This window comes from Zonotrichia leucophrys, chromosome 19, assembly GCF_028769735.1.
Source record: "Zonotrichia leucophrys gambelii isolate GWCS_2022_RI chromosome 19, RI_Zleu_2.0, whole genome shotgun sequence".
NCBI classification, from domain to species: domain Eukaryota; kingdom Metazoa; phylum Chordata; class Aves; order Passeriformes; family Passerellidae; genus Zonotrichia; species Zonotrichia leucophrys.
Window position 1 is genome coordinate 3,574,099 of NC_088188.1, and position 26,306 is coordinate 3,600,404.

At 45.7% G+C, this 26,306-nt stretch overlaps 1 protein-coding gene across 3 annotated transcripts in view; it reads right to left on the reverse strand.

Moving 5' to 3' along the window:
- Positions 1-26,306, reverse strand: part of CLIP2 (CAP-Gly domain containing linker protein 2) — a 96,237-nt gene that overhangs the window by 30,133 nt on the left and 39,798 nt on the right. For all 3 annotated transcript variants that reach the window (XM_064728950.1, XM_064728951.1, XM_064728949.1), the window contains exons 3-4: positions 12,985-13,517; positions 4,192-4,316 (exon numbers count right to left, since the gene is read on the reverse strand). In XM_064728950.1, coding sequence (XP_064585020.1) covers positions 4,192-4,316; positions 12,985-13,517 — 658 coding nt within the window. The remainder of the gene's footprint in view (positions 1-4,191; positions 4,317-12,984; positions 13,518-26,306) is intronic.

Genomic DNA, 26,306 nt, shown 5'->3' on the forward strand with positions numbered 1-26,306 from the left:
AAAAACCAGATCAGCTCCAGCATGGTGTCCCCTCATTCCAGGGGAGCAGCCAACACAAAAAGCTCCTCTAAGAGCTTCCTCACAGGCCTCCCAGCAAGAATAGGACTAAATACAGGCTCATAAAACAATCTGCCCTATGTTAATATAAAAAAGCAGGTTCTAATGACTAAATTACACAAATCCAGTTTTACTAGCACAAGTTTTCTCTCTCTCCAGATGTGAGCAGCTGTTTCCCTCAACTCCCTTTTATTTTTAAGAGCTGGCAGCCATACAGCTGTGTCACAGGCAGACCCCTGTGTGCTTGGGAGGCCAGGGAACAGCCTGATCTCCAGCCAGATGAGAATAAAATTAAACTTTAAACATCAGCTCAGATCCATGTTTTTTCTATAACAAACTTTAAACAACTCCTCTACAATCCCAAATCTCTCAGCCTCATTGACTTCCTGCCAGCACAGGCCCTTGGGTTTTAAAAACCAGCCACACCACAGGCTGACCTCTTGCAAACCTGCCAAGGCCCTGCTCAGCATCATTTTCCCAAATTCCAGTAGGCACAGGCAGGCCAACAGCCCCTTCCACAGCTCTGCCTGCTGTAAGCACAGCCTGGTACTGTGGCTGCACAACAATCCCAAATGTTAATTCCCTTAAAAGCCTCTGACAGCTCTTAGCAAGTTCAAACTTGCATCACTATGTCTGCCCATTTTCTTTCAGTCCAGATTGAAAGTGGTTGCAATTAACTTTTATAATTCAGAAGCAGGAATTGGGTCCAAACCACTTGGCAGAAAAAAAAAATCTACATGAAAACCAAGAGCTGCTCTCAGTGAGTGTGGAGGAGCTCTGAACTCACATTACAGAGAGGAAACAGGGCAGAAAAGTGATGGCAATGCAAACTGCAGGTGGAAAACAGCACAGGAAATGTTGAAATAGATGGAAAAATCTTCAGTGTCCAAGGCTGACAAACAGTGCAAAAGTAAAAGGTCTGGGCAGTTTAGTGAGCAAGGACTCTGACAGGAGCAGAGAGGGAAGGGAGAACAGGAAAATAAGGGGACAAGGGAGAACAAGGGAGAAGCTGAGTAAAATAAGCAGATAACATTTAAATTGCTAGAGATGAGTCCATGGAACTTGCTTGGCTTTGTGGAACTGACACCAAACCAAACCACACCAGCACCTCTGCAGTCTCCTGTGCAGACAAGAAAGCAGATGCAGCAAAGCTCAGTGCAGATCAGCACCATCTGATGCAAATCTCACCATCTGATGCACAGAGGAGCACCCCACAGTGACACCCTGTCCCCTGGGCCACTGCCACTGACCCACAGCCTGCAGCAGCCTCCCCTGGGGAGCCACAGCTGCTGGGAAAGCCCAGCCCCAGGGCCTGTCCTTGGTGCATATCCACACCTGAACCTGCAGGAAAATCACTGACCCACTGTGGGAAATGGATTTATAGAGAACTCTCCAAGCCTGACAGGAGGCTCACACAGTGTGCATCTGTGTGCAAACCTTCAGATGAGAAATGCTGACTTAGAAGTGCCATGGAACAGGACAGATGTTGTTGAGAGAGAAATGGAACTAGAACCAAGTTTCAAATGATGGCCTTACAATTAAGACTGGATACTTTGGAGAAATAGAACTATGAAAGATGCATTGTAGTAAGACCCACAAGGAGTAATCTCAATTATTAGTTTTAAGGCATCTACAGCATGGTGTGACAAAAGCTGATAAGCCAAGAAACACTTACAGTGTATTGTAATTAGGAAATAGTTGGCTTCTGATTGTGATGGCATGAATTATAACATCTGTATTGTCTCACCTTCCTCATGAGACTGAAAATGGAATAAAAGTTTTTAAAACACCTCTCAGTTACCCCATCTCTGGGTCAGAAAAGGGCTTAATCCAACAAGCCACCCCAAATTTTAGCCAGTTTACCACCAACTCAGGTGGAGCTGCCTATGGCAGCAAAGATGAACAATGTCACCAAAGGTTCTGTGCTACCTCTGCTGCCTTCAGCTGCAGTTTTGGGTTTATTCTCCTGCTGCAGCAGGCAGTGCTGGCCGTGCTGGCCAATGCTCACTAGATGGCAACCATCACCAAAGCACAGCCTGCAGAGTCTGGACAGCCACTGCCCAGGCTGATCCTGGCAGGACAAGATCAGCACAGCCTCAAGAATTCCAGGCTGCCACAGCACACAGGGAGGGCACTCAGGGGTGCCAACATGCACCAAGGGACTTGGTTTGACTGTGCAAGCTTCTCCAAACCACTGCTGCTAAATGGGCACCTGCTACAAGAAAATCAAAGGCTGGATGGAGGCTCACAAGGACACACATGGACAGTGCTGCAGCAAACCAAAGGAGGAGCCTCTGCAGACAGGGCACACACCAGAACTGCCTCAGCCAAGATGCAGCAGTTTCAGAAGACAGATAACTTCCAAAATTTGGATTTCCAAACCTCAGCAACAGAGGTACAAGGATGAGAGGCAGACAGCACTACACCCACATCTGCCTTTCACACCTTCCACATGCACAGAGACAATAAATACTTCCTGAGCACCATGAAGATTAATCTTCCACATAGTTTGAATTATATGATAAAGAAAGCAGAGCCTTGCATTCACTCCATGATTTATTCTCTGCCATCCTGGTTCTTTTATTTTGAGAACAGGCTGAAACTCAGCCATCTGCTGCCAATCATTTACTGCTTTCTTGCCCTGACATTGAACAAGACAGCTTTTCTCTTCATTTAAATGAAAGCACATGGCTGCTGGACAAAAAAAAAAAAAGGCTGACCCAACATAAGAAACCTTTATTACAGAACCTAAGATCTAACAAGAGGCCATGGGCAGGAAGTTCCAGCTAAACTAAGTTCCTCAGTTTCAAAGTTATAGGTTGGACTTGATTATATCAAAGGTCTTTTCCAACCTAGTTAATTTTCTGAAAGGTAAATCTCACCTCTAAAGCCACACTGCCTTCAGAACTTCTAAGAAACCAACAGTATTTCCCACTTAAGGAACTTGTGTAGGACAAGGAATCAGTTGTACCTGTATTTGAAGCATGGTCAGAGCTGCTTGTATTACTCAGATTTGAACACCACCAAGCTCAAGATCCAAGGCCTGGGTCATTCCATTAAATAAATTTCACATGAACAGAAGGAGCTTCCCAGCAAGCCTGTGAGATGTCTCTGCCTACTTTTATAGATACTAAAAAGGGCTTTTTTGGAAAATAAAAGAGTGGAGGTGCCTAGGGAGTCAGAGGTGGTAAGATCAATCAGCAGACACCTATCCCAGTACAGAATTAGTACAGGGACAGAAAACAACCACCAACTGTTCTTTCAGTTCTCTGGAAATTTGAAGGAACAGAATAAAACATTAAGTGAGGAGAAAAAGTAAAATCTTTGTCTTTTGCAGTTCTGACAGAATGACATAGCACAAGAAGAAAGTTTATGAGAGGAACGTGCGGTAGAAAGCAGAGTTAATACAATCAACAGAATCAGTTTCTAGCAAAAATTAAATCCCACTGTAAGTTATCTTCTCTCCCTACTTTCTCCTGTTTCCTGAAGCCATTCAGGTTCCTCCTTCACAGAAGTTACCTGATCCTGCTTTAAAATGGCCCAGTGATGAGGTTTGTATTGATCTCCCTGCAAGGCTATCCAAAAACCTAAAAGACTCAAAATTAGACTCTTCCTCCAAGCCCACAACGTCCAACCAAGCACAGCCCTAACTCTCTGTATGAATGTTGACAGAGTGACCAAATTATCCTTTGTCTCCTTAAAAAATGATAAAAAAGCCCAGAAGTTTCTCTGCTCAGTTTGGTAAAAAAGACACCTAATAAGACCTTTGAGACTTCACTTCAAACCTAAGGCTACCTAATTAGACAGAAGCCAAAAATCCCCCCTAAGTAGAAAAAGAAGAGAACAAAAGAAATGCTTTTGTAGAGTGTTTTTAGCAAGAGCAGGAAACTCTTGCCCCTAGCTCAGTTTTTCTCTGTGAGAGCTTTGTTATTTTACCTTTTATCAAAACTTTTCTGTTTCCAGCACTATTTCAGAAGCCATCCTACTAATTTTATGCCATCTCAAGTCTGATAGGTTCCTCTAAGAGCTCGTAAGACCTGACTCAAAGAAAAAACCCAACTCTCCTCCCAGGTCTGATGGCATTTGCCCCCCAGGCACCCCAGGAGGTGAGCAGGGGTTCAGGGCACCCAGTACCTTGTGCCAGCAACTGCCCCATCGTTCTTGCCCAGGGGCTCATCCAGCTCCACTCCACACCACTCTCCTTTGGCAAAGTCCGTCTCTCCCACGTAGCGCACCACTCCCGTCTTCGTGCCCCCGACCTGCAGAGAGATGTTCAGAGAGGAGAGATTCAGAGAAGATGTTTAGAGATAAGAGGTTTAAATAAGAGGATTAGGGATGGCAGCACTTGTAGCATCCCATGAACTGTCCCCCCTTGGTCAATCCCCAAACCCTCAGCCTGGAAACATTAACTGCTTACCACAGAGTGATCCCTCCCAAAGGGAAAAACAGTCTCCCCATGGACTTGGTGTCACAACTTCCTTGGGTTTCTCCTTGCCCTGTCACTGGCTTGGTACCCCTGGTGGCCATTCCCTACCCCTGGAGACCAGGCCCCTCTGCCCCCCCACCCCTTCCCTTTTATAAGCTGCCTGCTCCACGTGGGTTTTCTCTTTTCCTGGGTTTCTCCTTCAGTGACATTGTCACTCTGCTGGAATAAAACCTTGCAAAAGAGCCTTTCCTGCCTCTATCACTGAGCCAGTGAGTGTTTAGTAGAGGTTTGACTGCATTGCCTGAACATTAACTCAGCCTGCCTTTGGACAGGAGAGGCTTGCTGGGGACAAGAGACAGGCAGCAGCATCTATCACTCTAACACTGCATTTTTAATTTTTTAATTGGCACCCAACGTGGGGCACACCACTCCTGTCTGTGCCACCAACCTGCCAGAGAGAGAATGCTCAGAGAGAAGAGGTTTAGAGAAGAGGATTAGAGATGGCAGCACTGTGTAGTAACAGGCCCCTGGCCAGGTAATAATTATTATAGACTCTATAATTCACAGAAGGCTGATCAATCTCTGTTTTTATTAAGAAACCCATTGTTTTTATAGACAGTTATGATACAACTGGGCTTGACTGGTCCTTTAATTAAAACACTATCACTAAGTAAGAAACCACCTTTTGGTAAATAAATCTCTATAACACATTCCATGTGTTCACAACAACAGGTGCAGCAAGTTAAGAATTGTTTCTCATTCTTTTCTCTGATCTTTTCACAGCCTTTTTCCAGCACAATGCCTGGGAAAGTTGTGTTGGCCAGAGAGCTGCTGCCACACTTCCACTGACACAAGGGGACTGAAGCTGGGACAGGTATTTAAGATGGAGACAGCCATCTGTATTTTCTTTTTCAGATCTAATGAAACCAGCAGATAATTCTCACACTGAGTTCTATCTAATTGTTATAAAAGCAATAACATCTTATATTTTACCAAACATAAAATGTCATTGCTTTTGTAGTTGTTTTGGGAAAAACAACAACAACCAAGCCTAAAACAGCTAAAAAGAGCTCTTTCTGGAAATTACAAAAAATGGAAACAATATTGAATAGTTCTCACACCAAGTTCTCCCAGCACTTAAGTTGTCTTTCCAATAACTGCAAAGTGATTTTGGGACTGCCTGCGTAGAAGATATTAGAGTAAATATAATTAAAATATATTTCAAGGTGTCAGCTAATTGCCCCAAGTTGCTTGTGAGGCCACAAAGGAGTTTAAGCCCTGCAGGCACAGCTCATACCTGCCTTGCATGAAGAACCATGACCTGCACTGACAGGTTTTCCAACAGTTCTGGGACATGACAGCAAGAGCACAGCTGAGCCAGGAAAGCATTCCCTGCTCCTCAGCTTGCTCCCAGGATGTAGAAACCGCTCAAAATAGAGGTGTTCCACTTTTATCTTCACTTCCTACAGCAACAGTGCTGACAAACTGCATGGGAGTGGGGCTCAGCTCGCTGCCAGGCATCCTCCAGCACAGCTTTCTTCCCCCACCATGCAGAAATAAGAATAAATAACACCTTTTTCTCCTGAATTTACACTTAAAGTTCTTAAAGTTTGCAGCTTACTGAGGAGACTCGAGGAGGGCAAGTCAGGGAGCTGTGTTTTGATCATTGCTTGAGAGTGTGTGGCACTGAGCAGCAACTGCCTCTGCTCTAAACACTCCCACTTGGACACTTGGGCTGAGAAAAGGAAGATAGAAAAGGAGGAGGGTGGTTCTAAAGGTTCATACTTGGAGTAAATCAGCATATGATCTAAACCTTTCTAGCCCATCTCTGCTAACGCCTAAATTCAAGGAAGAAAGCTTAAAAATAAATTTAAAATTAAATTTGCAGCTTCATCCTGAATGACTTGCAGTTATTCATTTTCTTAATATTAAAATGAACATTAAAAGGTATCAACACAGTATTATTTTTCTACAGAAAACAGAGCCAGAAAACTCTGGGTTCGTGTATTTTAGAGTAGCAATGTTAGATTTACCAGTTCTAAATCCCAAAAAAAATTGCTTATGTAAAGGAAAAAAAGAGTTTTCCTAGACTAAAAATAACTGCACCTTTTAGCTGTACTAAACAGCACAGCTCTGAAGTCTGGGTCCAACCTCAAGTCCTGGGAGGCTGCAGCACACAGCTTGAGTTAGTTCATCCCTTCCCCAGTGAAACATCCCCAGTAGCTTCAAGGGACAGTCTAGGGCTTGACCTTCACAACAAAATGAAGCCAAGGATATTCAGAGGATATTCAGCAGGTCTGTGTGTACTGGTGAGTCAGAGCAGCACCATGCAGTCATGGAAGGATATCCACACACCTTCCCTGCTAATTGTGGTATCACTGACATCACATTTTACTGTGCTTATCCCATCCAAATGACAAAATGGGATGCAGATCAGCATCCCAGGGCTGAAAAGACAATGATGCTAATCCTTCCTGACACTGCCTTCAACAGAGCTAAATTATCATTTAAACTATTTACCAGATGAGCAGCAGGACAGACCTCAGTGTGGCTGGTAAGAGTGACACCCCTCCAGCCTGTGTCTGCTCTCTGCTCATCCCACAGCACTTTCCTGCTCTAAGCAAGCACCTCTCAGGAGCTGCCCTCACCCTATGGCCTGTGGGCATTGCTCTGATTGCAATACTGCTCAGGAAGAAGAGAAAAATAAAATTCTCTGTGCCTTTCAGGCCATCAGGGACTGTCCCCAGCCATGTCACACACACATTCAGGGGTCAGCAATGGCTGAGGCACCTGCTTGATCATATCCCCATGCAGAAATCCAGAGATAACACTGTCCTTTCTGTTTAACATCCTAATTTACCCATTTAAATTGATTTTCAAAGCGTTTCCACAAGACAGGGCTGCTGAGCAGAGGGTGAGGTGGGAACACAGTGCCCAGCACAGGGACAAACCTCTGCAGAGCTCCTGTGTCCTGTGCTGGGGACAGGCTCAGCAGAGCCCTGAGACTCCTCTGCTCTCCTCTGGGAAGAACAAGGAAGGGGTGGGGAAAAGAGCACACACAGGACACTTGCTTCACACTCTGAGGACCTGCAGGTACTTTCTGTGTGCAGCACATCAGCTTATTGCACTCTGCTCCTGGGTGATGCCAACAAGAACTTGGTAATCACCTTTACTGCAAGAGTGTGGCTTGCTCTGGTTAGAGCTGAGCCTGCAGGCTCTACCCAGCCTCTAAACTGGAGCAATCATCCTTTCCTTGGGGATGAATGGCTGGGTTTATTTCCTCCTCCCCATACTCATCCACCCACTAAAGGATCCTATTTCCACCCAAGCTGAGAGAGGCAGGAGCTGTGATTTCCCATCACACACAGTTTAGCTCTTCTAGCATTGAAAATCACTCTACAATAATATTTGGTTTACAGAGGGTGCTTTTGGCAAAGGCACAGCTACTACAGACCACCTGAAATAATGCAAGGGGGTAAAAGTGGCCATCACATACTGGGGCTGTGTCCCAGCTACAGCCAGGGCCAGCATTCAGCAGCTGGTGAAAGGTGGAGAACTGGCTTGTGGTCAGGTTTATCTGTAAATACACCTTGTGCATGTGCAACCTGGTCATCAGCAGCTTTATCTGATTGAATAAATACCATGTCATCTGAGAATGCCAGAACTGGCTTTTAAGGTAAGGGGAGAAACAGACAGCCAGGAATTACAGGCCAGCCCTCTCTATGTGATGCTACAGGAATTTTTATAGTTTCTTTTCATCCAACCACTGATCTTTGTGCCTACCCATCCCCACAGCACAAGTCAGCATTGCACAGCAATGAGTCTGACAGCACTGCTGATGCAAGACATTTCTGTGCATTTATCTGTCAGGCACCAGGGAGAAAATAATATCCCAGGGAGGTGGTGTAAGAGGAAAGCCTGGAATTACAGCATCTCCTCCCGGGGCTGGCTCCAATGCCAAGTCTGCCCCTGTTATTAACACAGTTTGCTCCACCACACTCCACTCACAGCTCCCATTTAACTACAGATACTGCACAAGCAGACAAGGGCCAGGCAGCGGCTCAGCCCAAATGAATGGTTAGGAGGGTGTGCACAAAGAGCCTCTAAGGGTTAATGTGGCAGCAGGGCAAGGCACTTGCTTTGGGCTATTTATTTCCCTCTTTGTTTCACTGCATAGAAACAGGATGGTTTAGGTTGGAAGGGACCTTAAAGTTCATCTTGTTCCACCCCTGCCATGGCAGGGACACCTTCCACTCTCCCAGGTTGCTCCAAGCCCCATCCAACCTTGCTGTGAATATTTCCAGGGATGGGGCAGCCACAACTTCCCTGGACAGCCTGTGCCAGGGTCTCACCACCCTCACCAGGAAGACTATTTCCTAATATCAAAGCCAACCCTACTCTGTCTGAAGCCATTCCCCCTTATCCTGACACTACACTACTGTAAAAAGCCCCTTTCCAGCAACAATCCCATACAGTGAGCAAAGAACTCTGACCAGGAGTGCCAGATGTTTTCTTATCTCCTGAATCCTGCAAACAGCTGGAACACTGCCCTTCCCATTGCCTGTCAAACTTCCACAGGGACAGGGATCCATCATCCCACACTGCCATTCTGCTGCACTCCCTAGCCATGACACAGCAATGCTGGAGCTCTAAGGAGGCACTGGAACACTGAGAATCCTGCCTTGATAGAAATACAGAATGGGATCATTCCTCCTTTTCTGCCTGGTTAGCAATAAGGGAATATGCCTGGTGATTGGCTGAGAAAGGAGCATTGCTGCACCTCTAGGACTTCACAAGCTGGGAGAGCTTAACCAGGAGAATAAAAAGCAGGAATCCTTCCTTCATGTGAAAAATGTGTATTTTATGATTGGCTTTTGGCAAATATTAAAATGAATATTTTACGTGCTATGTTAGAAAGTTATGTTGTATTCATTTTCTTAAGTAGTGTGTTAAATATAGTTTTAGGTTATAACATAATGTTAAAATAGAAACTATGCTATGTAAGATACTTTTTTTAACAGAAGACTTGCACCGAGGTAGCAGCCACAGGACACCTGAATCTTTCAGAGAAAAAGAATTTATTGCTCCCTTATCGAGTTCTTCCCACCTTGCTCAGCCCTGAAGATGCTGTCAGGATTCAGAGGAAGAAGCTGACACTGACCAGACAGAATCCTGTGTTTGAATGGAATTTATGCATCATGTATGAGATGTATGAATATGCAACAGGCTGTTGATTTTAAGGGTTAATCCTCTGTTAACGTGGGTCCTTTTTTGGGCTATTTTGCCCAGAAAGAGGTACCTGGACTGTCCCTAACTTTTTGTTTTTATTGTCTCATATTGTCCTAATCCTAATTATGCAAATTTTTATTACTCTAAGTATATTACTATTTTTATAACCATTTTATTACTATTAAACTTTTAAAATTTTAAAACCAAGTGATTGCTATTTTTCACACTTCATGCCACCTTGCACGCCTTTCCAGCAGCAAGGCTTCAGTCTCAGGCACTGAAACAGCTCAGGGATTTTGACAGCAGAGCAGTGAGCTGTCTCTGCCCAAGGAGAAGGGCTTAGGCTGCAATTCTCCTGCCCAGGGAGCTTCTCAGGAAATTATTTCTCACTCAGGAGGTTCAATTTCTCACTCAGGAGGTTCAATGCTTTCTGCAGCCCCAGGCTGGCTGAGCAGGGCTGTGGCAGGGACAGGTGGGGGGTGAACACTGAAGAAAGAACTTGATTTGTTTATTCATGAGTGCTTCCCATCATTTGCCAGGAGCTTCAACACACTGCAGGCAGAAGCAGCTTGCAGCAGACAGACAAGATGATTAAAAGCACACGCTCAGGGGAAGGCCAGGACCCATTCCAGCAGCCCAGGCTCCACACAGCCCTGCCCAGGCTCAGCTCAAGTGCTGCCTCACTGACTCTCCCTGGAAATGCTGCTGTCCCAGCATTTGCACTGGCTTTGAAGCCCTGCAAGTTCCAGCAAAATCACAAACCTGGCATCCATCCAGAAGGTATCTGGGCAATACCCCTCAGCAGCTGAGCCAGCCACTGGGATATACCCTGGCCCTTAAACAGCCTTATTTTTCACTCCATTTCAATGCTGAACTGCACAATTCCAGTCAGGAAGTACAAGCAATGCTGAAGGGCAGAATACCTATTCAAAGAGGAATCTTTTTAGTTTAAATTATTTTTTATTTAGGCTGACATATAATAAAACCACCTACTTGCCCCACTTCTTCAGAGTAATGACATCTAAAGGGGAATGATTTCAGCTGCTAAGAAGGCCTCTCCACAAAGAATGCAAAATACATTTTCTTAGGCAAAAAACCAAGCAGAAATTCCTCCCAGGCAGAAAATGCTCCACTGCTCTGTTTCCAGCCCTTCTTTCCCTGCAGAAAGGCAGTAAGCCAGCCTCACATTAACAGAACTTCAGCAATTATCCCACTTCAGGAAGCTCAGCTGTCACTAAAGCAAAGGTTAATTGTCCCACATTTATTTGCCAGACTTCAAGAGATGAGTTCTATAACATTAGGGTGGATTTTTCATCTCTTTAATGCAATTTTTACATCTCTGGGAAAAAGTCTGAGTGCCAAAGGCAAATATTATCTAACTCTTCTAATGGAAAGCTTCTAATGGAAAGCTGAAAGTCACTGCTGGAGAGTCACAGAGGGTCTTGGAACAAAGTAACTGAAAAGCAAAAATGTCTTCAAGCAATAATGGACTTTAATGAAGTTGAAGAAAGGCACCATCAGGAAATAGCCTGAGAGCCAGGAGTCCATCTGGCTGACCTGGAAGGGTCCCCTGCAACCTTGTGCTCCATCACAAGCACTCACTGAAAACGTGTCCTCCCTCATTTGAAAAGCCTTTGGTGGATCCCATACATCTAAAAGCCACTCTCAGATAAAAATACACTCTTTCAGAAAAGGAAACACTAGGAGTAATAAAGACAACTAAAACTGTACCCATCCACAGAGAATGAGCAAAGATTGGCTCAAGGAATTTGAGGCAACTCAGGTTAATTCAGAATTATTGTTTATGTATTCCAATACTCAACATGATTAACTGACTCCTCCCATAAGTAAAATAAAAGCTGCCAAGCCAAGCAGATGTGAATGAACCATAATAGCAAATTATTTCTTCCTGTTATTATCTGTTCTTTTCCTGGATCTCTATGACTGTGTGCAAACAATTCCTCATATTTCTGTATGCTGAGCATTCCTGCTAGAACCAGGGAGAGATTAAGCTTATTTCAGGCTCACTCTTCTGGAGCTATTTATTGCACTAACAAGTCACAGCACAAACTTTATCTAGTAACATCTGAGGGGGATACATTAGCAGGCAGGGAGGGCAGGCTTTTAAGGATGCACCCTCATTAAAAAAAAAATTAAAAACCCAAACCATTCCCAAAATACAACTCAACAGAAGCCCAGGGGGAGAGATGCTCCCAGGTTGTATCCTGTGGCTATGCCAAAATTCACTCTGGAATTCACTCTGGGTGGGCCCCACTGAGGTGAGCAGAGTGTTCAGGGAACAGGTCCTGTCTCAGAGAACTTATGGACAGGAGAAGAAAGGGGTAAAACAAGTCTGGAGAACATTATTCCATTGCTTGCCTGGTTCAGAAAGAACAGAGCCAGGTTTACCATAGATTTTATATTTTGCAGTGTGCCTTCTATGGCTGCTGCTTGTAAAATCATAAGTTCTCACCTGAACACTCTCCCCACGAGGTAAAGGAGAAAAAGAGAGCAAAAAAACTCATCAAAAGAGAGCAGATCCTCAGGTTCACTTTCCCCCATGTGTGGCTGCTGTACCACACCCAACCTAAATTTCCCACCTAAGTCATACACCTACATTACTCTCTACAATCTACCTCACACCCTAGTGTATTCTAGTATATTCTGGAATTTAGGGAACTTTCTTCATGAATGAGGGTCAAAGTCTGTCACCGACACATTTTATGAAAAATCTTTTAGTTAGGAGTTTTTCTCCTGAGAAGCTGAGAGGCCTCAGGAACAAAATGTAAACATTGATTATGTGCTGCTGTGGAATACAACAGGAGGATCTGTGATTGGTCTCATGTGTTTGTTTCTAATTAATGGCCAATCACAGTCAGCTGGCTCAGACTCTCTGGTCAGTCACAAGATTTTGTTATCATTCCTTTCTATTCTGTTCAAGCCTTCTGATGAAATCTTTTCTTCTATTCTTTTAGTATAGTTTTAATATAATATATATATCATAAAATAATAAATTAGCCTTCTGAAACATGGAGTCAGATCCTCATCTCTTCCCTCTTCCTGGGACCCTTGTGAACACCACCACAAAAGTCAGTGCTCCCCTGGAGGTCAGAGCACCCTAGAGCAGACAGGGAAACATCCCCAGTGCCCTGGGTTTCCACAATTGGTCAAAAAACTTTTAAAGTGAGTTGTAAAATTGACTTCTTGGTGTGCTGCCTGGGATGTGAGCTGGTGCCCTGTGTTTCCCCACCGATACTCCCCAGCCAACTCACCAGCACACGATCCCCGAGGCGCAGATCCTTCTCCCCCTTTTTCACCGAGCCGCTGTCCGACAGGTTGGAGCCGGACTCGTTGCCCGTTTTCATGGCGCTGTTGAGGACGCTCTCCCTCAGCGGGATCACGCGCGTGGACAGAGGTGGCGTGGCCGTCCCCGAGTGCAGGGACAAGTTCTGAGCCGTCAGGGAGTCCACGGAGGGCGCGTCGCTGCCCTCGGCCACCGGCTGCCGCGTCAGCTTGGACGGTCGCGTGAAGATGCCCTGCAGCGGCTGGCACTCGAAGTAGCGCACTCCTCCCACGGAGCCGTCATTCTTACCCACAGGGTCATCCAGAACAACCCCTGCCCACTGGCCCGGAGCAAACTGCGTTTCCCCGAGGTACTGGATCACCCCTGGCTTCACTCCGTTCACCCAGACGCGTTCGCCCACCACGAAGTCTCCCAGGAAATCATCGCCCACCTCGGCAACCTTCGAAGCCGACTTCTCGGTGCTGGCGGTGGATGTGGTGCCCTGCTTGTGTAAAGGTGAGCCTGTGGATCAAGGGAAAAGAGGTATAAGGAGAAATCCTAGAAGTCCTAGAAGGAAGCCAAAACACCAGGAAAAGGCATTTACAGAAAGAAAACATCTGTTACAACAACTTAGATTGTAGGTGTACGCCCTGTGAGGATTAAGCCTGAGTGATGCCATTACTTACACACCTTCTTCAGTGTAAATCTGCACAGATATTCCATCTGCTGCCCAGTTTCTGCAGGTCTCACTCAGAACACAAAGAAATGACTCCATGTTTTCATCCCCTTTACAGTACCTCAGTCCCCTCACAGCCCCAGGGTGTGGATAAGCCCAAAAGCACAGGAGTGGTGGTAAGTGCTTAAGGACCAAAGGGAGCCCAATGAACTGCTGCTTTGCAGGAAGAAGCCAAAGTCATCCTTTTATCCAAAAAAATAAATCAAAATATATATATTAAGAAAAAAAAAAGTGTGAGGCACTGATGTTACAGTACTTGGCACTATGGGAATCCCATTGTGTGTCCCACTAACAGCTCCTGTGGGACCACACAGTGGCCTCCACAAATTCCCCATTTTTCCCAGCTCCTGCTGTGCCCTTTGCTGGAGCAACTGCAGCAGCAAGCAGACACCTGGGGTGTGTTCAATATAAACAGCATCTCTCTAAACAGGAAGCATCTACAAACAGTCATGCACAGCCCTGCAGGGTCACACAATGTGCATGGAACTCAATAAACTGGCAATAAAGAGTGCCCTTTATCCAGCACCAGCCTTCCAGCAATTCTCTGCTGCCTGGGGAAGGAAAAGTGCAGGTGATGCTGGTATTCAGTGTTCTGCTCACACTCCCCAGCAGAATCTTGATCAGCCAAACTCTCCATAATACAAAAGGGGATCCTTAAACATGTGGCAGGTGCCTGAATGGGAACAGAATCAACCCAAGCAAATGAGACAGCAGTGACCCAACTCCTGCTGACCCCATTGTCAAACCCTCCTATCACAAACTTTAGGCTTTCAGCCTGGGCCCCGGGCAAAAAATGACACAGACATGAGAACTTCATTAAAACTCTCTGAGGGTTAAAGGGGGAGGTTGAGTAAAGCCCTAGAAGAAACCACAACAGAAACTGAGGAAATAAGCTTGCAAAATGAGATCCAGCAAGTCACATACTATGGACCTTCAGCCATCCTCAGCTCCCAACAGCCCTGAGGTGCCAAGTGTGGTTCTCCCACACAGCTGGCGTAGGGGGTGTTTGCAGGAGGCTTGGTCCCACATATCCTGTGCTCAGTGAAACCTCCCTGGACTCTTCAGCCCAACTTTCAGCTGAAGTTTCTGGGTGCCACCAACCAGAAAACTCTAAAGCACAGCCAGGAGAAAATTTTTATTTGCTACCAGAGAAGGCTGGCAGAGGACACCCTGAGCAGCTGCAGAGACAAACCAAACTTGAGTGCTAATGTGTAATGAACTGTGAAACTTGTTCAGCCTCAGCCATCACTGTGGCTCAGTCCACAACACTTCCACAGCTCTTCCACAAGTAATGGGCCTGACAGATCAGGCTCAGCTCCTAGAAAGAATGAAAAAGCTCTCAAAGCAAGATACTTGAAAGGTTTGCTAGAGGTCTAGGAAAGAGGAAAGAAAGGAGCACCAGGGCAATAGCATGAAGAACTTAGTTTCTGCTAAATCATGTGTGTTGTGAGGGATCAATTTTGACACTTGGGTTCTTATTGGACTCCAGAGTCAACACTTGACAAATTTCTATGGCCATCAGTTTGAGGCCCCTGGAAGCATCACCTCTGCCTAGTCTGAATCTTATCTGAACAAGAAGAGAGCAGCAAATAAGGGGTGATTGTACAAACTCCTCTCACAAACAGAAGTATCTCCAACCAGCTCACTGGGCTCAGTGGGCTGGGGCTGGAACAGCTCTTGAGAAGATCAGCCAAAAGGGACATAACACACGGGGAATGTTCAGGAAAATCCCATGATGGGCACAGGAAGGACAGTAAACACTGTCCCCAACTGTGTGAATACTGTTCCCAGATGAAAATGTTGGTGGCAACAGAGGCCATGGAGCTCCCAGCAGAGCTCCCAGGGAGAGCCTTCTCCTGGCTTCTGGACCCTGCCTTGGAAGTTTCCTCAACCTCATGTGTTCATCAAGAAGTTTTGGGGGCTTTTGGGCAAATTTCTGGCATTTAAGCTTGTGTCACTCTAGTTTTGTAGGACAGTACACCAAGATGGGCTCCATCAGATGGGCAGCATTATATCCAGGAACCAGTTTCACCTTAAAAAAATTAAACCCAAAGACTATAAGGATGCTTAGAGCTTTTGATCTTTACAAAAGACTTTAATAAAAAGAAGTGTGAAGGAAACAGGGCTCCATCCATCTGAACTATGAAAACAATCATAGGCAGAAAATAAGGCCACTCTTGTGATTTCAATGCTTAATAGCACAAGACAGTAAAGCAGTCAGCTTAGCAAGTTACATTTTAAGAAGCTCTAAGTTAAATAACCAAAGCTGGCTACAGGGGTTTATCACCAGCAAGGTCTGTGATAGGTACAAGAATAAATTAAATTAGAAACGCAACTTACACCTCGGTTTTGTGCTTGGCAGAGCACCCTAACACACAAAGATTGTGTCACTGACATGTCTGTGCACACATACCCACCATGCCAAGGACAGCCAAACTCAACCTCCTGTACAGGGAACTATAAACACATAAAATCTGGGGGCTCTGCTACTCTACTGAGAAGAGATCAAAACTGTTTTTCCTGACTTAGTGAGCCTGAGTTTCAGCACAGCTCTCGATTTCAGGTGTTAGTTAATGGTCAAGATACAGGTCATTTGACTCTCACAAGCACCTCTGCAATGTGGCTGGGATAAGCAAACCCTTCAGCAGCAAAGCTCAAGCAAAGAAAGGCAGGAAGGCTGCCCAAGGCTGAACAAACAATGCAGCAGGATTTAAAATTGCATTTAGACTCACTGTATTTCACTGCAAGAGCAAACACCTTCAAAACTGACTTGGACCAGCAAAAAAAATATAAAGAACAGTTCATTGGATTCCTGGTGCAACACTGTCCTCCCCCAAAAGCCAAAATTTTAGTGGAACTTTACACATTGTTGTTCATTTTAGGTGCCTGTCTGAAACTACTGTAATTACATCTCAAGGAAACAATCTCATCCCAGGCTCCTGAGCAGTGCAGGCAGAAACATCATTATTCTTGAGCATGAGGTGAATTATTCAAAAGCACAGGATGTAAATAAGGAACTGCCTGAAGGTTCACCTTGTTTATTATGGCCACAAGTGTAGAAACTTGTGTTTTACATGGATTTCATTACCCATATATGAAATAATAACCACAGAGCAGCTAATGGGCTTTGGTGCAGCAGGTTTTTATAGTAACCTTGATCAATCTGAACTCTTTTCTCTTGGCTTTTATTAACCCACTAGCTAGATGGCCAAACAGCATCCCAAGCAGTCCAAGCAGACTAAGCTCTGATCCTCCCAGGTAGGTATCTGGTCACCAGCCTTTCAGAAGGCAAATGGAGCAATGAGTAACTTGACTTCAATCCCATGAGTACCTCAGGATAGCCCAAATGTGAGAGCAGCTGGTGGCACTGCTCCCAGAGAGCTGACATTGGCACTGCCACTCTCCAGGCACCTCTTACAGCTGAAGGGAAAGCCACCCAAGAGGACTGCCATGAAAGAGTCCTGAGATTTCCAGCCTTACAGGCACCTGAAGTGTTGGTCTATTGGTCTTCAAAATAGCAAATCCAAACATGGATTTGCTATTTTGAAGAAGAAAAGTCTTCTTGTTCTAGGCAGACTCCCCAGAGAAATGCCAACAAGTTCCAAAAAATTCGCGAAGAAAAAAGTTCTGAGAAGCAGCAAACCAAGGGTACAGATCTCAGGTATGAAATTGAGAAGAGCTGCACAAGAGAAACCCACCCAACAGAACAAACTGGGTTCTTTCTACTCCAGCCCTGGCAGTTCCTGCTGATGCCAACCAAGGAGCCACAGGAACTCTCTGAAGGTCACTACTGGGCTCTAACTCAGCAGCTCACCTAGAAGCCAGAGATGGGGAACGCTCTTCCTGCTCCATCCAAGAGGATTTCCCCGTGCTGCTCTGTCCAGAACAGACCTCACCTGCTAGCCAGGACCTCCCCAGCAGCAGCTGCCCTCCTCCTCTCACTGGGACCAGGCTCCAAGACACAACAGGCTGTGAGCAGGATCTCCTCCACTCAGGCTTTCCAGCTTTACAGCCCCATTGTGTTCATTAGCTGGCTCATTCTTTTGGCGCTTCCTGTAGGTCACAGCTTCCAGGGCTGAGCAACAACTTGTAAATCAGTCACACTGCATGCACACCTTATCCAAATCTCTGCTTTCCCTTTCACAAAGCCTACACATCAGCCACCACTGTGGCAAACCTGGTGCTTAGAGCTCTTCCTGCATCCCACCAGTTTTAAGGACCCTGACAGGGCACCAGTACTTCAGGAGCCAAATTCCCACCAGCCAAGAGCTGGAGAGGTTAAAAGTTTAACTGAAGTCTCAGCCTGTTCTCAGGGCTCTTGTTACCGTGTCAATGAAAGCCATGTGTCCAGAATCCCTTGAAGCACAAGGGCTTCTGCAAAAAGGGCATGGATTCTTCCAGCACTTAGAAACTGCTGTAGGAAGGAGTGAACAGAAGCTTTGTATAGTACAGAAGCAAGAAACCCCCCTCAGGAAAGCTGTGGAAACTGAAGTGGGAGGAAGAGAGCACAGGAGCAGCAGCAGGAACAGCTTTCCCTGCAGGATCCCTGACATCTCAGCCTCGTGCTGTGTTTCAGTCACATCCACTGAACCCATCCATCCCCTCACTCCCTGCACATCCTTCGACCTCCCACAGCACTCCAGTTGCTCATTTCTTCACACCAGGCAACTGAAACAAAGGGGAAAGGAAACTTGTATGTAAAGGGGAGGAGGGAGAGGAAGGGAAGAGCAGTTCAGTGTGAGAGGCAGTGCCCAGGGAGTGCTGCCCATGGATTTCCTACTCCCTGCAGAACCCTTTTGTGGTCTGGCTGCTCCCAAGACACATGCCAGGCACCACAACGGCCAAAGGGCTCAGAAATGCAACAGCCTGTTGTGTTGCCATGGGAATCAGGAGACAAGCAGTTAATTGATGAAATGGAGGCACACTAGATTTAAAAGAAAGAAGGAAGAAAAAACTACAACAAAAAAACCCCAAAAACTCAACCAAAAAACTCCACAAAACCACACGCTCAAAAAAAAACCCCAACCAAACAAAAAAACCAACAAAACAACAACAACAAAAAACTAAAACCACAACCAAGGAAAAGAAAGAAGAGAGATTCCAGAGTAGTGTCTCATGTCAGGAAGGAGGGAGAAATAAGCACAAACATTATGTTCACAGAAGAACTTTACAGTGCTCCTAAAAGAGGTCTTTTTTTCTTTTGTATTTTAATTTTCAGAGGTTTTTACCTTCAAACATCACAAGACATGCAGCACAGAGCTGCCCACCCAATCCCAGCTGTGTTTCCTCTCCATGGTAAATCAATAAACTTCTCATCCACCACCCAGCACCAAAAGTGCCCCAGCCTGGCACGAGACTGAAGGCACTTCACCCTCTTGTCACTGTCCCCTGCTGTAGAAGCCACTGACCTGGGATGGGGCAGCAAGTTGTGCAGTCTGTCAGCATCTCAAAGTGCAGCCTTGCAACCAGACTGGTAAAAAAAAACCTTTTGGTACCAGCTCTGCTCCTCCCAGCCCGGGCAGGGCTTCAGGACAGTCCTGAGACCAGGGGACTGTAATGCCCATTTGAAGCCAAGATTTTGTCATTTGGAAAACCCTACTGCTGGCCACAGGGCTGCCAGCTCAAAGGAATAAGGTCTGGTTCTACTGCCACAGGGATCATGCAGAGCCTTGGAGCACTGGAGCAGCCTGGCTCACTGCTTGGTTCAGTGCTCAGATAAGAAGTGAGGATGACACTCAGACACTGTCCCTGCTCAGGGCACCAAAGATCTGTGGTGGATGAGAATACCCCATCCAACAGCCCACCATCTGTGCAAACCCAGGGCACACACGGGATATTTTCCTGTTGGCTCTGGGGTGCCCTGACCCCCAGGGGAGCACTGACTTTAATGCTCATTCATGGAAAAAATTTCCCAGACTTCAAAATAAAATAGAATCCACAAAAGTGTGAAATAGATTACAGAGAGCAGTGTAGGTGTATCAAGTGCTGAGAAACTGAGGTTTTGGGATTTTTAGTATGGTGTGCATGGAAGCAAGATGGAGGGCACAGGGTGTCATCCTGGGTTTCTTCTTCATGCTCCTTCTTCCTTCTTCTCCATGGGTTTGGGCGGCATTTTGTAATTGGGCAGAAAAGTTCACATTGTGGGCTCTTGGGGATCAGTTATTGGGTCAAAAGGGAAAATAATCCAGGTGTCAGTTCTTAATTGGATACTTTAGTCTTAAAAGACCTTGGAACAAGAGACTGTTGGCCATTTTGTGCCTTCTAATGAAAAGCTGCCCAACTCACAGTAGTGAGACTGATAAGAAATAATGAACACCTGAGTCCAAACATGAACTACTGTCTCAAGTGCCTTCAATACAGACCCAGAAAAACCACAACTGGAACCACCACAACCACCCTCCACTGTGGGCTGGAGGATAATATCCCATCCAACAGCCCAGCACCCTCCACTGTGGGCTGGAGAACAGCCTGGTCTTGTCCCTACAGCCACAAAGCTCTCAGCTCCTGGTGCGCTGGGTTTTACTCATCCTTTACACTGCAGTTACTGTGAGCTGCCCTGGCTCTGCAGTGCCATTTCATCTGCAAGCACAACCCTGCAGAACTTCACTGAGGGAGAAGAGAGCTCATCAGAGCTTCCCCTCACAGGAGGACAGTGCAGAGCTCTGCTCCCCACCACCTACAGCAGCTTGTCTACAGGCCCAGAGAGGAGGATGCACAACTGCTGCACCTCCTGTGCAGGGCTCAGGGATTCTTCCCTTGGCAGCAGCAGCCACACAGGCACAGACTCCTGTGGGAGAAGGGCTGGTGCCTGCTGCCTCCACAGCTCTCACTGATGGTGAGCCCTTGCTCATGGAATTTCTAGGTTACCACATGGGGATTTGAACTTCTCAAAGCAACCTGGATTACATAAACATGATGCTGTTGGCAGTCAGGTGAAAGCCAGCCCACTGCCACATGGAAATTCAGATTATGGAGCACAGCAAGGAAGCAGCTGTTTTCTGCAGGATTTATCACAGCCCTTTCACACTGCAGGATGATGCAGAAACAGAGAGGGAAGAGGTACCTGTGAGAAAAAGCAACACTGTGCAGACAATAGCCAACTGCCTGGCAGCACACTGTGGGAGGAAGGAGCCCCAGAGATTTATGGCTGACTGGAAACAAGAGCTGAAAGCTCTGCAAGTTGAAAGCTGAAAAGTTGGGGCCAAGATCTGGCACAGAGGCAAGCTCTGCATCTGGCACCCTGGAAATCTACTGCCCTGCTGCTCTCAGGAATAACCCCAATGGTGTGGATATTAAAATCTGATACAACTTCAGCATCCCTGTGTTCAGCTCCTCTGAAGGGAGGAGGCACATCCAGAAATAAAACTGCAGTGAGGAGGAAGACAGTAAGAATGAGAATTATGAATGAGCAGCAAAACCCAGTAAGGGGCACTGCAAAGATGTCTCTGAATGGAAGGAGATGCCCATTGAGACAAATATTTGCCTCCCAAGAGGCAGCTGGGAGGGCAGTGAGCCTCACTCAGACACCCCTAACAAAGGCTTTCTTATAAAGTCTCATTCAGGATGCTGACTGGTACAAAACCTGCCCTGCCACTGGTGAGAGGCACATTCCTGGTGCCTGCTAGAGATGGAGGAGCTGGGGGGTTACCAGCTATGCTAATCAAATCCACTGTAATTCTGAAAAGAAAAAAACAGCAAAGCTATATATTTATGTGTGAGGATTTAAAGTTGTTTTTTTTTTTTCTCAAGTAAACAGCGGTATTCAACAAAATACACAAAGCAGATTGGTTTTGGCAGTACAAGGGAGGCCAGTGACTGGTAGAAAATGCACCAGGTTTCTTTCACTGAGGGATAATTACCTTGCAGCATATGGCTGCATCTATTAATCTCAACATTGCAGTCTTAATTTTTACATAATTATTATTTTTAAAACCATATTCTTTCAACAGTCACTTTTCAATACTCTAGTTAACATTTTTCAGCCTTAAAACAGGATCTATATATCACACTTCTGGATAAGCACCCTGCTTTCACCAGAAACAGTGAAAACAAAAATCCCACAACTTTACCAGCTTTGCGAGTTTAACAAAGACTGGAGCACCCATATCTTCTTCCTCAGCATGTGCCACCCCTCATCTCTAGAAATAACATACAAAACTAGAATTTAATAGGCAAAACTAGAATTTAATGAACACCGGTTAGTATGTTAAAGTAACCCAGGGTGTATTACAAAATAATATTCTCCATTCTTCCTTAAACAATAAAATCACTTCAACTAGAGAATATTCCACATAGAAGCATTACTCACTTTATTCACCATAACTTATTCTGACAAGAAAATACATTTTTCTATTCCAGCAAGCCCTTAGCTCTAAAGACTCACTAAGTTTTGTCCCACAGCCAAACTGGGTTACCTCCCACTGACCACTGCAAGCAATGAAAGATGTAGGGATGGAAAGGAGCATTAGAAAGCAGCCCAGGGTAACCTATGAGAACAAAAACACCAAGTGGGGAGGGGATACTCACAGGAAAGGCTCCTGCCCTGCACAGGGAGCCTCCTTCCAGGGAATGCCCAGCTCACACTCACCCTCGGCTGCAGTGCTGCAGTCTCACCCTGTGTTCACTTCTTCACACAAAACTAGCACAGAGCTGATTTCTTGGAGGCTTTTCTTTCCAAAGAAGCATGGAGAAGCTCGAGGAGGAGCTCAGCCTGAACCCCCATGCCCACAAAGCCCAGCACACACACGTGCACAGCTGTCTGCTGTTCTTTGGCTGTGGGAATCTGCAAGGCACAAGTGTGGTTTGGGGCTGCTGTGATGGAAGTGAGGACAGCTGCTCTCACTGAGCTGATCCAATGACAGAAAGAAAGAAAAGGAAGCAGACACAGGTCTTTAATAGGACATTTATAAACGATTTCCCAGGCAGAACACTGGCACTAGCACAGAGAGAGAGCAGCAGTCTTGGGACTGTTCTGAACTGGAGAAATTTTTCTTGAGCACCAAACACTGTTAAGAGCAGCCAAGTAAAGCATAGTGCTTTCCCCCCACCAGAAGAACTAATTGAGCAGCAGGGGTTTGAAATTTCACAGCCTTTTTACGTATTGGAATTTTTCTCAGGCATCATTCCCACACAAAACCCACTTGGATGGACCCTGGGACCATTCCTGCAGCACCAACTGAGAGGAGCAGCCAAGCAGGGCATTGCTCAAGCAGGTGCACACAGAATGACACTGCTTCAGTCATTCAGGAATGGCAGCATTAGCTCAGTCCCAATCAAAGGGAGAAGGCACCAAGAAAAGAGCCTGGCTTTGGCTGGAAGCCAGTTATTACTTTCTGATCAGACTGGAGCCAGTTTAGGGGATGCCTGTACTGGGAACAAGATGCAGAAGTTGCTGTGTGTGCCTAACTCAGGGTATTCACTCACAGGGCATAACCTGAGCAGCCAAGCACGAGCAGATTCACTGTACCTCTAACAATCCATGGGAAAGGAAAGCTAAATGCCAGGAGAGAGTCTAGTTTGACTCCAGCTTTGGCACACACTGCCTGTGGGCACAGGACTCACTCTAGCCATGGAACAAGCATTATAACCTCTGGTATACCCTCAGAGTGCTCAGGGATTCACTCCAGCTGTGGAACAAGCACTATAACCTCTGGTACATCCTCAGAGTGCTCAGGGATTCACTCCAGCCATGGAACAAGCATTTTAACCTCTGGAATATGCTCAGAGTGCTCAGTGACCTGGCTACCCCAGCCAGGTCAGATTAGCTCCAGAGCAGAGCAGGATTTTCCCTGTGCCACTCACACCTGTGCTCCCACTGCACTGTGAACACTGCATAGGCCCACAGTCCCCAGCTCAGGCTCAAAGCATCCTTTATTTGGTACATTTTTGCAGCACCTCAGGCAGGGAGTGCTCTGCTGGCTCCAGGGAATCTCCCCTGATAAGGGCCAGACATGTAGAAATACAGCACAGCACTAAGATCTTCCTCACTCCCCTTCTCTTGACAGAAAACCACTTCTCATTTCTACCTGCTGAATCTCAGAAATATTTCTTTGGTACAGCCACAAGCTTTTCTCTGACTTTCTGATTTTACTTTGCTCTTCTTCCCTCTGGCAGGAGTTGGGATAATCTTCACAGCTCTTTACAAGAGCTGCCAGCCTGCAGCCACATTTCCTCATGCCCTGTCTGCAGCTACTCTTGAGGGGAGAAGTAGAAAAGCTTAACACCTGATATATAAGAGTGAAGGAGGATGCTTTTTTAGCTCCCTATCTCTATGCTGGTTTTCAGTGTGACCAGCTATATTGAGAAACAGCAGAGTTTGAGCCACTGGGATGGCACCAGCAGACAGACAAGCACATTCTTTCTCTCCTGTGTGTAGTTTTCCCCCTCTTCAGTAGAAATATGACATCAGTACAATTACACCATCTCTTTGAGTCATCCCCCTGAAAGAGGGAGATTCCTGCAGCACCCCAGGATCCCAGAGGAACTGCAGCAGAGGTAAAAATGACCACTGCCAAGCAAACTTGGGCACAATCCTGGGGCTGCAGTGTGCTGAACACAGCTTTGATTCATCACTCCTTCAGCCTTTATTCCTGCAGCCATACATCCAAGCACAGAGCAGGCTGCCCAGCACACAAAGGGCTGATTGTACACAGCTCCACACAGTGCAGGGTGTGCTGGGCTGGCTTGGCTTTGCCTAATCTAATAAAAAGGATATTTGAGAGCAGATTAACACTGAGTCATCTACTTCATTCCAAATACCTGGCTTTAACAGCTAAGTATCCAGCTCAAAAGGCAATGAGCTGTACATGAACAGGCATTATTGGCAGAAAAGCCAAGTCACCTGTTTGCAGTGGATGTCTTTTTTGTTTGTCTTTTTATTTGAAAGTAAACATGACCATGACCCAGATCTGATCCTAAAATACATGAGCTATGATACAAACACAGCAAGTGTTCTCAAACCCAACAGGTCCAAACCTCAGTGACCACCAGAAATGACATCAAACACCACTCCAGGAGTGGTGGAGGGAAATTGATGATGTGAAGTGAGAGATCACAGATAAAGCTTGGGAGGTGATGAGTTGGGCTGCAGTGAAGACTGAGCACAGGCCCCACTGGGCACCCTGAGCACACACTCTGCTCCATTCCCAGGACATATTACTGGTATGAAAGACTCCCATGTGGATTATGACTCTCTCTCATGCCACTTCTCCATCACTTTATCAGATTATCAGTTTTAGGCTTTTATCTTCTGAACACCCAGCCAGGACAGAGTCAGTCACTGAGGATGATACCCCCAAGCCCTTTTGAGAGTTCAGAATTTTCTCATTGTACCATCTTCACCTGAAATTCTTCTGTTCAAATTTCCATCAAATCCTTCTGATTTCTGGCAATATTTTTTTTCTGAGCAAATACATCCAAATAAAATATTCTGTAGGAAGTATTTCTGTGAAATTATACAGCAATACAAAGGGCTCTTGAGGTCTTCAGGGACATGAATCCTAAAGAACTGGGCAGATTTAAGTGTGAAATAAGACAAGTATGTGCAGGACAGAGAGTTACCCTATAGCTCAGTGACTGCATACCCTCAGCCAAATCCCAAAGGCAACGATGTTTACAAAAACAACACTTCAGGCAGTGGAAAGGAAGTGGCTTCAGAGAGGGAAGCTGCTGCTCCTGTGCCAGGACAAAAGGCCAGAAAAATCTGCTGGCCAAGATAACTTCCACTTTCACCTCTGCCTTACAGGATGACATGGACAAGACCTACTTCTTTAAGTTGTCTTTGGTGTAAAACATGGGTAATACTTGTAATAATTTGTCACAGCCTTCAAGCTTTACAGGAGGTGCTGAGGCAGTCAGAAAGGTTTCATGTGTGCATAGGAGCTTATAATTGCAGAAAGTGAGAGTGACCTACAGCTCCTGCTTGGCAGGAATTCCTCAAGCAGGCTGGGAGCAGTCCTGCAGCAGAGTTAACTCCCGCTGCCCTACAACTGCACTACCCCACACAAATTAACTCCTGAACCCTGGTGCAGGTTCAGCTTTTAAGAGGAACTCATGGCTAAGTCCATCACTGCCTTCCCCTGAGATCATTTTAAAGCCCCCATTCACAAACATTTCCTTTCTCACAAAGAATTCTGCAGACACATGCATGGAGTGAAGTGCTCTGCTGCATCCACAGTGCAGATGTAGCACACAGGACACACATTTACTGTGCTGGAAAACAGCACTGCCAAACATTTTGTAGCACAGAGACCAACAACTGTATTTTGAATAGAGCTGTTGAAGTCACAGCTCAGTTTTGACAACTCTTATTATTTTAGAATGAGTGTTGTGAAAAAACAGTGTTTTCCTACAGTTCTCACTCCTGCATAAAAACCAGTTTCTCTCTTTTATGGGAACAAGATATTAATTTACTTACTAGCATTTTCATTAAAAAGTAAATATCCTACTGAACTTAAAATAAATAGAGAATAATATTTGTATTCTAAATGTTTTAAGGCTTCTGTGGAGATCAAGTCACCTACCAGACTGCTTGCAAGGAGGATGCTCACATGCAGGGTCAGTGTGTGCTGGTTAAT